The following is a 12,674-nucleotide window of genomic DNA, read 5'->3' on the forward strand; positions in this document are numbered from 1 at the left end:
GATTTGGACAACAAAAGTCGCAACAACTGAGACAGAAGGGAGGTGGATATCTGAAAAAATGGGAGGATATCTAAAGAAATGAATAATAAATTTCTCAGAGTTAAATATGCAAATCCTTACTCTAACCCCTAGACAGGTTAATGAGATTCATGAATATCAAAGACTAAAGAAAATTCTGAATGTGTTCAATGAAAAAACAAATAACCTACACAGGAAAAGGAATCCGACATCAGGCTTCAAACGAAAACACCATATACAGGAAGAAATGAACTTTTATTTAAGAACTTTGAACTTACAATTTTATAAGCCAGACTATTATTCAAATATGAAGACGAAATAAAAATTGTATGAGGCATATCAGGCTTCAGGAAATAGGCCAGAGATACTCATTACATTCATTAAAAATAATTTCTGAGGAAGTTAAAAAAATTTAAAAATTATATAAGTATAGGTGGCCAAATATCCTGGCAAATTTTACTTTGCCTTGATGAAAAAAAAGAGGACTAGAGAATGTATATTTATAAGTAATACAGACATTAGTAAATTTAAGAAATCAATAGGGGTAAATAAACTTAGGTATTAGGATATGAGCCCCTTTACCTTAATAACAAAAAAGAATGCAGGAACTTTGATACCAGCAGAAGACAACTTGATTTATTCAATGGAAAGCAAAAAAAGAGAAAAGAAACAAAGTAGAATAAATTATAAAATAATAGCAATTAAGTCCAAAAACAATACTGCTTTCAAGAAAGGCAAAGAGTTTAAAATTACTAATAAAGAAGCAAACTTCCCTACTAGAGATAAGATACAAGGATGGAAAAACACATGCCAGGTAAATAAAAACCAAAAGAAAGGTAAAATAGTACCTTAATATCAGACAAAACAATTTATAACACCACCACCACCACCACCAAATACAAAAGAGGACATTTTATACTGGTAAACTGGAACAAAAGGACAAGATCACAAACATATAACAAAAGGACAAACATCACAAACATATAACTAATAATACAGCTTCAAAATATATTAATCCAATCTATAACCAATAAAATTCTAGGAAGAAACAGATTAAGTGGAAATTTCTAACACATTCTTTCCAGAAACTATTAGATCAAGCCATCAATCAATAAGCAGAAATAAGAGAATGTGAACACCACAATAAATCTGAGCTACTAATTTCAGCATATAGATCTTCACACTTAACTTTCATAGAACATTTACAAAAACAAATATTAAGGCCATAAAAGATAATTAAAAAAAAAAAATCAAATGAACGAAGCCCTCAATTCAAGAACCTTGAAAGGGGAATGGAGCAAATCCAAGAAAGAAGGGTTCTCAAACTCCAAAGGCCAAAGTCCATTTTTAGAAGAGTTCTACCAACTGTTCAAAGAACAGTTAATTCCCATTTTATACAAGTTGTTTTGAAAACAGGGGGAAAAGTAAAAACATAAACCCTGTTTATGTCACTAAACAGCTGAAATCTTGACTCTAAAACCAGGGCATGGAATTACCATCCCATGAAAGTTTCTGTATTGTACATACATATATACATACATGCACACATGCATATAAATACACACACACACTCAAGTATATTTCACTAATGAATAAGGACCCTGAATAAAATATTAACTACCTGACTCAACAGTGTAATAATAATAATACATGATTAAATTTATTCCAGGAATGCAAGGCTAGTTTAGCATCTGAAATACAGGTTTCCAAAAATGTATTTAATATGTACCTCATAGATTCAAAGAAAAAGTCAAAAGACCATCTGAATACATACAGGGAAAAAGGTCACAAAAAAAAATCTAAGTAGACACCAAGTTTAATGGAGAGATTTTATATCCATTCCTGGTTAAAACTAGAAATAAGATAAAGATGCTCATGTTTAATGCTAATTGTTTAAAACAGTACTGAAAGTCCTAGCCAATGTTACAATGAAACAAAAAATAAACTTGGTGTGAGGTAATGTGAAAGATGAGAGCTAAAACTGCCATTATTTGCAGACAAGATCTTTTGCCTATGGGAGAAAAAAAAAAGAACAAATTACTATAGTAAGTGTAGCAAGATTTCTGGATACAAGATCAACAGCAAAGGAAATAAAAAATAAAAATAAATCAATAGCACTCTTCTCTACAACAGCAGCAGCCAACATGGAAATACAATAAAAAATAAGATATTATCCACAATAACAACACAACTAAAGTATATAGGAATTAATCAAGAACAGACTATGAGAAAAACTTTGTAATAAAAGAGTATGATTTCAATAAATACAAGGATATGGATGAGACAATTGTACATTAGAAGAATAATCCCCTACCATCACTATAACTCCTATCAAAATTTTAGTGGGGGGACTGTTTTGTGAAAACCCCTCTAAACTTCCTATCAACCAAGGCCAATCTTAAAGAGTGTATTCCATAGGGGATGGGGGGCGGAGGGTAGAAGTAAGCAAGATACTAAAGGGAGAAACAAATTAATAGAAAGATTAAATTATCACCCTGCTAGATATTATTAAGACATACTAAAAGGCCATATTAATTAAAAGAGTGCTGCTCAAAGAAACACAGGTGATTATAAGAAACTGATATGAAATAAAGGTGGTATCACAAATAAATGAGTAAATAATGAACTGTTTAGTGAAGTGTTACAGAAACAAGCTCACTAGGAAAAAAAACAGAAAAGAAAAGAAAAAAAACAAAAACAAAAAACAAAAACCCTGATGCATAGCTAAATACAAAGGTGGCCCTCAGAGGGTTTATTAAAGACCTAAAGATGGAAGGTAAAACTAGTCAACAGGAAATGCAGAAGAAACTAGGAAGGACTTCTTAACTTGAAAAGCAAAAGCCACAGGTCGAAAAACTTAAAACATAAAAATTAAGGATTTCTGTTTAATGGAGAATGCTATGGATAAAGTTAATACAAATGACAACAGATTATTTACGAAGTCTAAAACTGATAAGAAATTAACACCTCGAATATACAAAAACCCCTGCAAAACAAGATAGTAAACCCCAATAGGAAAATGGACAACGAAAGCAACCTAAAAGGCTCACAATCATGAAGAAAAGCTCAAAACTCATTAGACAACAAAAAGTACAAATGAAACAAAATAAGCCTGCACCGCTTAGATGGTAAAAAAAAAAAAAAAAAAAAAAAACCCATAAAGCTGAATGATGCCAACTGCTGGCAGAAACACAACGATGAAGGTTGCCTTCATGCACTGGATATACAGTCATTCTAGAAAACAAGCTGGGAAGGACTTAAAGCTTGCATACCCTATAACTAACAATTCCACTGGTAAGTACATATGCCCCCAAAATTCTTACACAATTCTTTAAAAGGGCATGCCAAAAGAGGACCATTACAATGGAATTTGTGTTGATGGAGCTTAGAAGCAATCAAGATATCCATCAAAGAAAAAGCTTATTTAAAAAAGCATGTAATCAAACATAGTGGACACAAATCACGGTAAGTAACAACATTCAGAAGCTAGGAACTACTGACGAGAGGTTACATACAGATATAGCAACATGGATGGATCTTAAAATCATAAAGCCAAGTAAAAAAACAATTATAAGCAGAATAAGATATATGGGCTATTGTTAATGATTTACAGAACCAGTGAAATAAATAAGAAATCTGTATTTCTCCTAATTCTGTGCATTTCTAGCAAACCTCTGAACAAATCTCAGAAATGGTTAAGAACAGTGTACTTCCTGTGGAGAGGAGTCAAACTTTAAAAGACCAACTCTAAATTGGTGGTATTCAACAAAATTTTAAACTCCCCAAAATCCTATACTAGAAACTAACGGACATTAGCTTTCCACTATTACATATCTAAGTACTAGATGGTCTTAAAAAGATACACCTGCAATGCTGATTATAGACGGATAGAAAAGGACTACGGAAAAGAAGAACTTGTACCTTTCAATGTATCCTGTTGGTGTTTCTACCAGACCATCAAGTCTTTCTTGAAGGGCTGCAAGAATCTGAGGATTTTGCATCATCTGAACAGTCAGCTGACGCGCTTTAAAAAAAAAGGCATCGAAAAAAGGATTTTATGAAAATGTATTAATGCTATTTTAATAGGACAATCCAATCATGAAGTTTTCCTGACTAGCCCATATTTCATTGGCCTGAGTAGAGATGGGCAGCAAGCTGAGGAAAATCCACTCTAGAAAAACCTGACGTTAGGAAAAGTTCAGATTCTGAATGATCTAACAACGCCATTTCTCAAGGCCACTGCCACAACTACTATTAATAATAAATATCCTTTCTCTTCATACCACCTTGTGTTTCATTCACCTTACATTTTTAAGAAGCTCAAAGCTTCATCCACATGCCTAACTATGACTCTAGATAACGCTTTGAAGGCAGACAACACATTATCGGAAAACTCCAAGTATAGTGACACTTTCGACCCTGGGAGGAAAGACTGTGGGGTGAGTAACCTAAATGTTTGTTTGATGCTTATAGTATAGTGTGCTTCTGTGTATCAATAGAGAAAGTTAACAGTTGGGATAATCAAGGTTGTAACTAAAACCAAACAAACTGTGGTTGTTAATGGTGTCTAAAAATAGTATCAATCCAAAAATAAACTAGATTTAGGCACAACGAATTATTCTATTACCATCTTTTCGTCAACAGACATTACACAAAATTGACATGCATTTTCCCAGTTATGTTTTTAAAGGTCAATTCCTAATATTAATTTGATTATTGGATGATGTACAGTTATGATAACCAACATGCCTTTAGAAATGTCAATATTGGCCACTAAGGATACCGATCTACGTATCTTTTAAGACAATGCTGCAGGATGAAAGCTGAAGCTGAAGTTCAGTAGTCTTTTCACAATTAACCTCCATCTGGCTCAACAATGAAAAGTTGAGTCACCTAGTACTTTAATATTCTTGGCCCATACCTATAGGGCATAACCTAAAGCAGTACAATTCCCCACTACCATCACTATCTCCTCCCTTTATAATATTTGCTAAAGAAAACTGTGTGATTTTTGTTTACATTTAATAAATGTCTTTTTCGTCGTTTGGCTGGAAAGGATTAAAAAAAAGGTTGAAATATACAACTTTATGTTTTCTACATATGAAATAACTGAACATTTCCAGTAACTCTAAGCTAGTGTTGTTTAGAACTACCACCAAAAACAACTCCCACCAACACATGTAACATTTCTGAATTCAAAAAAAAACCTCACGGGCAGCTGTTTGACACAACGATGCCGTGTCACTCCAGCAGCAGAGGGCACACAGAGTAACTTCTGATGGGTCACTAACTATATTCATACCTTCCTCCCTTATTACCACTCTATCTCCATCTCCCTCTTCCCCTCCGTTCTTCCCCCCACCGGGAACATACACACGAACTGTTACTCAACTAGAGGTATGGGCCAATGGGTAAAGCAGACAAGGATCCAAAAGTGAACAGTATTTGTTACTACCCTCTAGAAGACGTGTGCCAGCAATCACTGGCTCCTGAAGTAATTTAAAATAATACCTTTGATTTTTGTTTCTTCACCAGTTTCTTCCTCTTCTACTTCTTCAACATCATCCAAATCTTGATCAAGTTCAGACTGTTCTTTGCTACAATATCATAGTATCACACCAAGGTTCAAATGTACCAATTACCAAAAATAAATAAAAAAATTATAGAAAACTTCATTTCATTTTCTAGGTTAATATGCCTCTTTCAAAAATATGAAATAGGAAATTCAGAAGGTAATTCAGTTTTCTTTCTAACTTCATATATAAACAAGCACAAACTGGAAGTACATAAAATTTCATTTAAAAGCACATGATCGAATATAAAATTTATAGTTTAAGCTTTTTCTTCCCCCCCCAAGATTTTATTTTTAAGTAATCTCTACACACAATGTGGGGCTCGAACTAACAACCCAGAGATCAAGAGTTGCATGCTCCACCGACTGAGCCAGCAGGGGCCCCTCTACTCCAAGCTTTAAAAATGTGGTTTGATAGGGTTGGTTCCAGGAACGTGAGGTCAGGAAGTATGTGTTCTTTACCCAATATCCACTGATTTCACTCTTCTTAGTAACAGCACCCTGATTTTATATGAGATAGCAATACACCAAGTTTTTAAAAATCTATATTTCCCAGCCTACCTTTTATTTAGGTGTGGTTATGTAACTCCGGGCAATGAGTTAAAAAAACAAAATGTATAGAATTTTGAGTAAGCCTCCTTTATAGGACAGTAGACAGCTGGGAGGCCTTTTTGATCTTGCTCCCTTCATAGAACAGGGATGTGCTGACTAGAATTCCAACAGCCCTGCTAGACCATAAGGCATCCTAGAGAATGAAAGTCAACAGAATGAAGGAGTTTGAAAAAACAAGGATCCTGGATCCCTGATGGCTATGGGGCAATCACATTGGCCTGTACTGTATCTTTGGACTTTCCTCCTTTTTCTTTCCTTCATAGTGGAGATGGGCAAAAAGTTAAGAAGACCTGAGTCTACTTCATACTTAGAGCAAAGCCAGGAAGATGGCACCATTGAAAGAAAAGGAAAAAAGTAATAACATTCTCCCCACTTCATCTTAAAAATCTAGTTTTTGAACATGAAATTACAATGAGAATTAAAAAGGGAAATAAGGTTATCTAAGTCAACATGTAGGTCTTCCTATAATTCCTTCTGTGATTTTACATTTTAATATTTGGTTTACAGATTTAGTCACATTCATGTTTAGAAACAGCATTTGAAATATTAACTTTCATACAGAGACAAATACGATCTAATTTTCATATAAAAACAAATACAGAAAAGGTCAACTGTGTTCTGACAGCAAAATGTATGTCCCTTCAAACTGAGAAAAAAGTCAGCCATCCCATCAGAAACAATAGATTTCTGAAATTATGTTTGATTTAGTATAAACTTAAACATACTTAGATTTAAGGGCCATTAACTAAAGATCACATAGCACAGTTATTCCTCCAGTATGATTTTAATCATTTATTGAACATCTACATCTTATGGCTTTAAAACGGGTCCAGAGACTATGTCACAAGGTCAAATACAGCCCACTATTTTTGTAAATAAAACTTTACTAGAACACAGCCACTGAAGTTTGTTTACGTACTGTCTATGGCTGCGTTCACACTACAACAGCAGAGGTGAGTAATGCAACAGAGACCATATGGCCCAAAATGCCCAAAATATTTATAATTAGGTCATTTATACAAAACATTTGCTGGCTCCTGCTTTAAAGAACAAGAATCCTCCCTTCCACCCTCCTAGGGCTCACAGCCATCTAAAATTAAATAAGAGGATGGTGAGGAATCAGGCTGTCACAACCAATTTATTCTTTTTCTTTAAATTTTAAAACAAAATGAGGTTGCAAGGTTAAGATAGCAGATTGCACATACTCCTCTGATCTTAATCCTTCCAAAATCTCTACCAAAATTATGATAAAAGGGTTTTTTAAACAGACAAACATTGAAGGACAGGAAGACGAGAGCAGCAACAGCAACTTTACAGAGAACTGAAATCTAACTTAACAGTGGGAAAAGCTGAAAACTAGACCAAACACAGAATCAAAAAGGATGTTTCTGGAACTAGGGCTGGGGGAATGAAATTGGAGAAAATAGGGAGGACTAAACAAAAACTGATAAAGCAGTTAAATTCCCAGATTCTCTCCCTCAACCTAGCAGAAGCACAGCAGTTTCTTCTTTGGAAAGGGTTAAACTTAGAGCTCAGACTGTAAGACCACAGATAGAGCTAAGAGTCTCTCAGATACAGGACTGTATCACACTAGAATGTTCAATGTAGAGACCCTTCCCTAGCCACCTTTTCCCAATTTGCCACCTTTTCCCAATTTGGATTCCACACAACACCGAAACCCAGATCTTTACCCAGATAATCTTCCTTGGGGGTATCTGACCAGCCCAGGAAAAAAACATCATTCTGACAATAGGGATTCTCACAATAAACAACCACCCTGATGACTTACATTACAATCTAAATTAAAAGCCTCCCTCCACCCCACAACACTCAAAATTTCTAGCCAACTTTTTTAAAAAACATCTCTCAACTGCACCCCCACCCCGATCTTAGTGAGCAGACAACCAAGTATTACCTCCTATTTGAGAAAATGCTTTTACACGGAGATGAAAACAAATAGGGGAAAGAAAAATTTAAGAGCAAACATACTATACAGGGAAAAAACATCCAGAGAAAAGATATTACAATCCAGAGAAAAGATATTACAATCAATGAAATAGGAACAAGATGCTATAAAAAACAGGAACAGAGAATAAAGACACTCCTGAAAACTACACAACAGAAATTTAGAAACTCAATACAAGAGCTGAAAGATAAAATTTCTTCAGCTTTGCCCAGAAAGAAGAACGAAGAGATAAAGATGGAAAATAAGACAAAAGATAATTAGAAGAACAAGTTCAACATATAACATAATAGGAGGTCCAGAAAGAGAAAACGGAAATAAGACAATCAACAAAGTAAGTCAAGAATATTCTCCAGAACTGAAAGCCATCAAGTTGCAGATTGAAAGGCCCACCACTGAATGCCTCACACAAGAAATTTAAAAAATACATATACCAATGTGAAAATTTCAGAACTCTGAAGCCAGAGTGCTTCCAGAAATATATATGTTTAAAATAAAATGTCACAATGAATGATCAAGAATTATAATGACTTTGAACTTCAACACAGCAATATTGGAAGCCAAGTGATAATGGAGCAATGCCTTCAAAATTCTGAAGAAAGAGGATTCCCAAATGAGAATTCTACACTCAAACTATCAAACTTAAGGATAGAATCATCATTTTCAGTCATTTATCTCAAAATAATTTATTTCCCTGTACTCTTCCAATAAAGTATTAAAGAAGCAAAAAAGAAAACAACATGGGATACAGCAAAGAGCAAACCCAAGAGAAGAAACAGAAGGAAACCCCAGGAAGATAATAGAATAGATCCACAATGATGGCTAGATCACCAAGGTTAAGCAATCCAGATTGGAGCAGTAGAATACAGGAGGGCAATCACTTTGAAAGCCATTATCACTAAAGTACCTGCTGCCATTCTTTTTAAGCATGGAAGGATTGGCCAGATTCTTATATGTACTTGAATGTGATGCCCTTGTGCTAAATTTTCCCACCTCCATGCTCTGCAGCCTGTCAACTTCTGGATAGTCATATCACATCCCCATCCGTGTCCAAGTGTTGTTTTATCCTACTCCTAGGTTGTGTGACATCACAAGCAACAAATAGTGCAGCTCACTCATTCTCCCTTACCATATTTCTGCAAGACATCCATCCACACTAGAACTCTGCCAGAAGCCAACTTCATTAAACTGATGTTTCTAGAGTGCATGACCTTGCCCAATGAATTCTTCAGGAAAGTTGAAGCTGGACTATGACCCAGATAATCTCATTCTGTTTTTCATTTTCCTCCCTTGGAGACTTCAACTGATAGTGGTAATATTGCTTTTCTTTTTAAACACAGCTAAGTTTGTGACTGCTATTCAGATTTTCAAAATTAAACATCGATTAACAATGTGTAGGTTAAAACTAAAAAAAAAAAAAAAAAAAAAAAAAAAAAAAAAGAAGAAGAAATGAAAAGAAAAAGAAAGAAATGATTTAGACAAGTGCCAAGACAGTGCTTACACATCTGGAGAGGAAAGGTGGAGGGTGCAATTGAGAAGAGGGATACTGGGCTTCTAATAGTAATTTTTACTTATCCTATTGCTCTTTAAACTCTACATATACATTTCACACGCTTTTTATCTTGTATGTATAATGCGCTAAAATGGAAAAAGTCAAGTCTTTGGGAAATACATGTACGATAAAAATGAATTTTGAAAATATTTCTAATTCATTACTGTGCTCAGCACATTCCTAAGAATAAACACTAGCAAACGGTTTATTGTATTTAAGACTATGATTATATATACTATATTTTGTCTTGGATACACTGTACCCAACTATTATAACAGCAGGTACTAAGCATCAGTCTTCACCATACATTTTTATAATATGTTATTATTACTGCTATTAATTACATCACAGTACAAAGTAAAGCCAAATCTCTGGGAAAAGAAAAAAAAAAAACAAAAAAACCAACTATCTGGCACTTACTTGTCAATGTCTGCCATGTTGTAAGAACTCCAAATTATCTATGGAGAGAAATGTCAATGTTAACAAAAAATATATATATCTATATAATGTATTTAAAACCATTAAAAACATTTGATGCCCAAACCCTTTCAGTCAGTACCACACTGAGAACTATCCTGAGGAGGAATGTATACTGCCATTAAAAACACAACAATGTGAAGAAGAAAAATCACAGCACATATATATGGACTTTCATACTAGCCCCCCCAAGTATTTATGAAGAGGATACTGCTAAAAATAAGCTAGTTATTACTAGGCTTTTAGAATCTACCATGTAAGGACATTTTCGTAATAGCACTGCTGGTAAAGAATGTGATGTATGCTAATATCACAGAAAAGGAACAATACAAGAGGTCTTTACTCAAACTCCTTTAACAACTACAAATGGTCAATTTTTGCTTAAATTTTTAGACTACTTTGTACCTCACAGAATCCACTTCATTTTTAATAGTATTAATTCTTATCAAATTCATGTTAAAAAGCCAAAATCTACCACCATTATGCCCACAGAGATCTTTCTAAAAAGTTTAATAATCCTCGTATCAAATGTCAGCCCTTCAAACAACAACAGTTTTAAAGCTCTGGGTCCCAACCTATATCAAGTAAACCTTCCCCAACTCTTCAGATGTACCTCATGTCTTATCATGATAAAGACCACGCCCCCAGGCTACCCTGGATATGCTGGTATATTGTCAACAAACTCTTGGTTACCTGACATCAAAACTGTTAGAACTGATCGGAGAACACCCTAAATCCTTTCCCACTATAGATTTGTATTAACTTAGAGAATATTGCTTTTAGAAAAAGAAAACTGAAGGTAAAAAGAAACCTAAAGGTTATATTCAGGCAGGAAAATGGCTAATGCCACACTTAATGAATACAGAGACTACCAAAAAAAAATAATCTAAATCAAGCTTAGGATCCCACATTAAAGTCAACTTTTCATCTTTTAGTAATTAAAACCACAGCCTTTTAACTCTCAGAATGCTACAAGATGTGACACCTCATATCAACATGTTTTATATGATTATTACTTAAAGAGTTAAGAAGAGTTACTGATTTTAGCAGTCAAGTGCTAGTATGTGGAGTATTATTACTGATCCAACATCCATCCTTTGAAATTGTGAAGAAAATATTTCTTCCTAATAATGTAGCCTACTCTAAGTATTTTTTGCTTTAAATAATTTCTAAAAGTATTGATAAATTTCTCTAGTGATGCTGGGTAATAAGCCAACATTAACAAAATACTTAGCAAACAATTATGAATATTAATTCAAAAATAAGAAAAATATTGAATCTTAGTCATCAAAGAAATACAAGTGGGATTCTAGTTTGTCTATCAAATCAGCAAGGCTCTTCTCTAAATGCAGGGAAAATGGTGGTGAACATGCATTCTTAAATATGGCTTGTGTTCCTATGAACTATTTTCTTTCTGGAGAATAATTTGGCCACAGTAATATCAAAAACCTTAAATATGTCTATCTCCAGCTTTAGTTATTCACTTGTGAGACTCTAACATGAAAAAAATATTAAAGGCCTGAGCTTTTCATGTTTGCGTAGAAGGTTCTTCCAAAATTCAGTTAACACAACTCTGGCTCTTAGCTCAAAGTTTTACTTTTTCAGAGAGGCTTCTCCAACCTGTACATTCTGGCTGAATAAGATTTCTTGGTTGTACACACTCCTATAAAGCCCTATTTCTTTCCATCATAAGACGTCTCAAGTTTGTAATTACAAAGTAGTGCGATTATTTGACTAAGATCTATCTTTCTCAAGTAATGAGAGCACAGGACTCATATTATAGGGATTATATGTGCTTTTGCCAATCGCTGCATTGCACCCTTAAGAGTAGTAATACATAAAGCTTATATAGAAAGCAGCTACAATTACTTACCTCACCAAAAATAAACTTAGTATTAGCACGGAATGTGCATACAATGAAATGCTTTGCAGTCAAAAATGAAGCAGATATGGAAAGAGCACAGGGCATGTGGCAAAATCTGGACAGGAAAACATATATATTACTATATATTACATATGTAATATGTAATTACATATTCAGGCAGGAAAATGGCTAATGCCACACTTAATATGTAATTACATATGTAATATATATAATAATACATATATGTAATAATATATATATATATGAACATGCATACTCATGCACATACTTTATGAATAAAACATTTCTGTAAACATATACCAGAAACCTAATAGTAGTCACCTGTAAGAAAAGACTGGGAAAAAATGAGAACTTACATTTCATTCTGCATTATTTGGCTTTCCCACATACAAATACATTTCACTAATATTTTGGAACTTGCTGGGTTGAATATACAGCCTGGTAAGTCCAGCAATTATCAAAAACATAAAACACCCCCCCCAAACTTCTAATTTCAGATTTTTATAACATTTTAACATGTACTCAGAAAAATGGCTATACTGCTACCTTCCCTGTCCATTTCATGGGGGTCACATTTAGATCAAACTCTTGAAAT

The 12,674-nt window shown here is 34.1% G+C and overlaps 1 protein-coding gene across 6 annotated transcripts in view; it reads right to left on the reverse strand.

Annotated features, from left to right (window-relative positions):
* Nucleotides 1-12,674, reverse strand: part of NAP1L1 (nucleosome assembly protein 1 like 1) — a 32,245-nt gene that overhangs the window by 12,341 nt on the left and 7,230 nt on the right. For 3 of the 6 annotated variants that reach the window (XM_040637275.1, XM_040637274.1, XM_040637276.1), the window contains exons 2-5: nt 12,068-12,173; nt 10,138-10,175; nt 5,530-5,615; nt 3,940-4,042 (exon numbers count right to left, since the gene is read on the reverse strand). In XM_040637275.1, the coding sequence (XP_040493209.1) occupies nt 3,940-4,042; nt 5,530-5,615; nt 10,138-10,175; nt 12,068-12,163 (323 nt within the window). In that variant the 5' untranslated portion in view covers nt 12,164-12,173. The remainder of the gene's footprint in view (nt 1-3,939; nt 4,043-5,529; nt 5,616-10,137; nt 10,176-12,067; nt 12,174-12,674) is intronic. The other 3 variants (XM_040637277.1, XM_040637278.1, XM_040637279.1) reach the window with 3 other exon arrangements.

The sequence above is a fragment of the Ursus maritimus genome, unplaced genomic scaffold (genome assembly GCF_017311325.1).
Source record: "Ursus maritimus isolate PB19 unplaced genomic scaffold, ASM1731132v1 scaffold_21, whole genome shotgun sequence".
Classification (NCBI taxonomy): domain Eukaryota; kingdom Metazoa; phylum Chordata; class Mammalia; order Carnivora; family Ursidae; genus Ursus; species Ursus maritimus.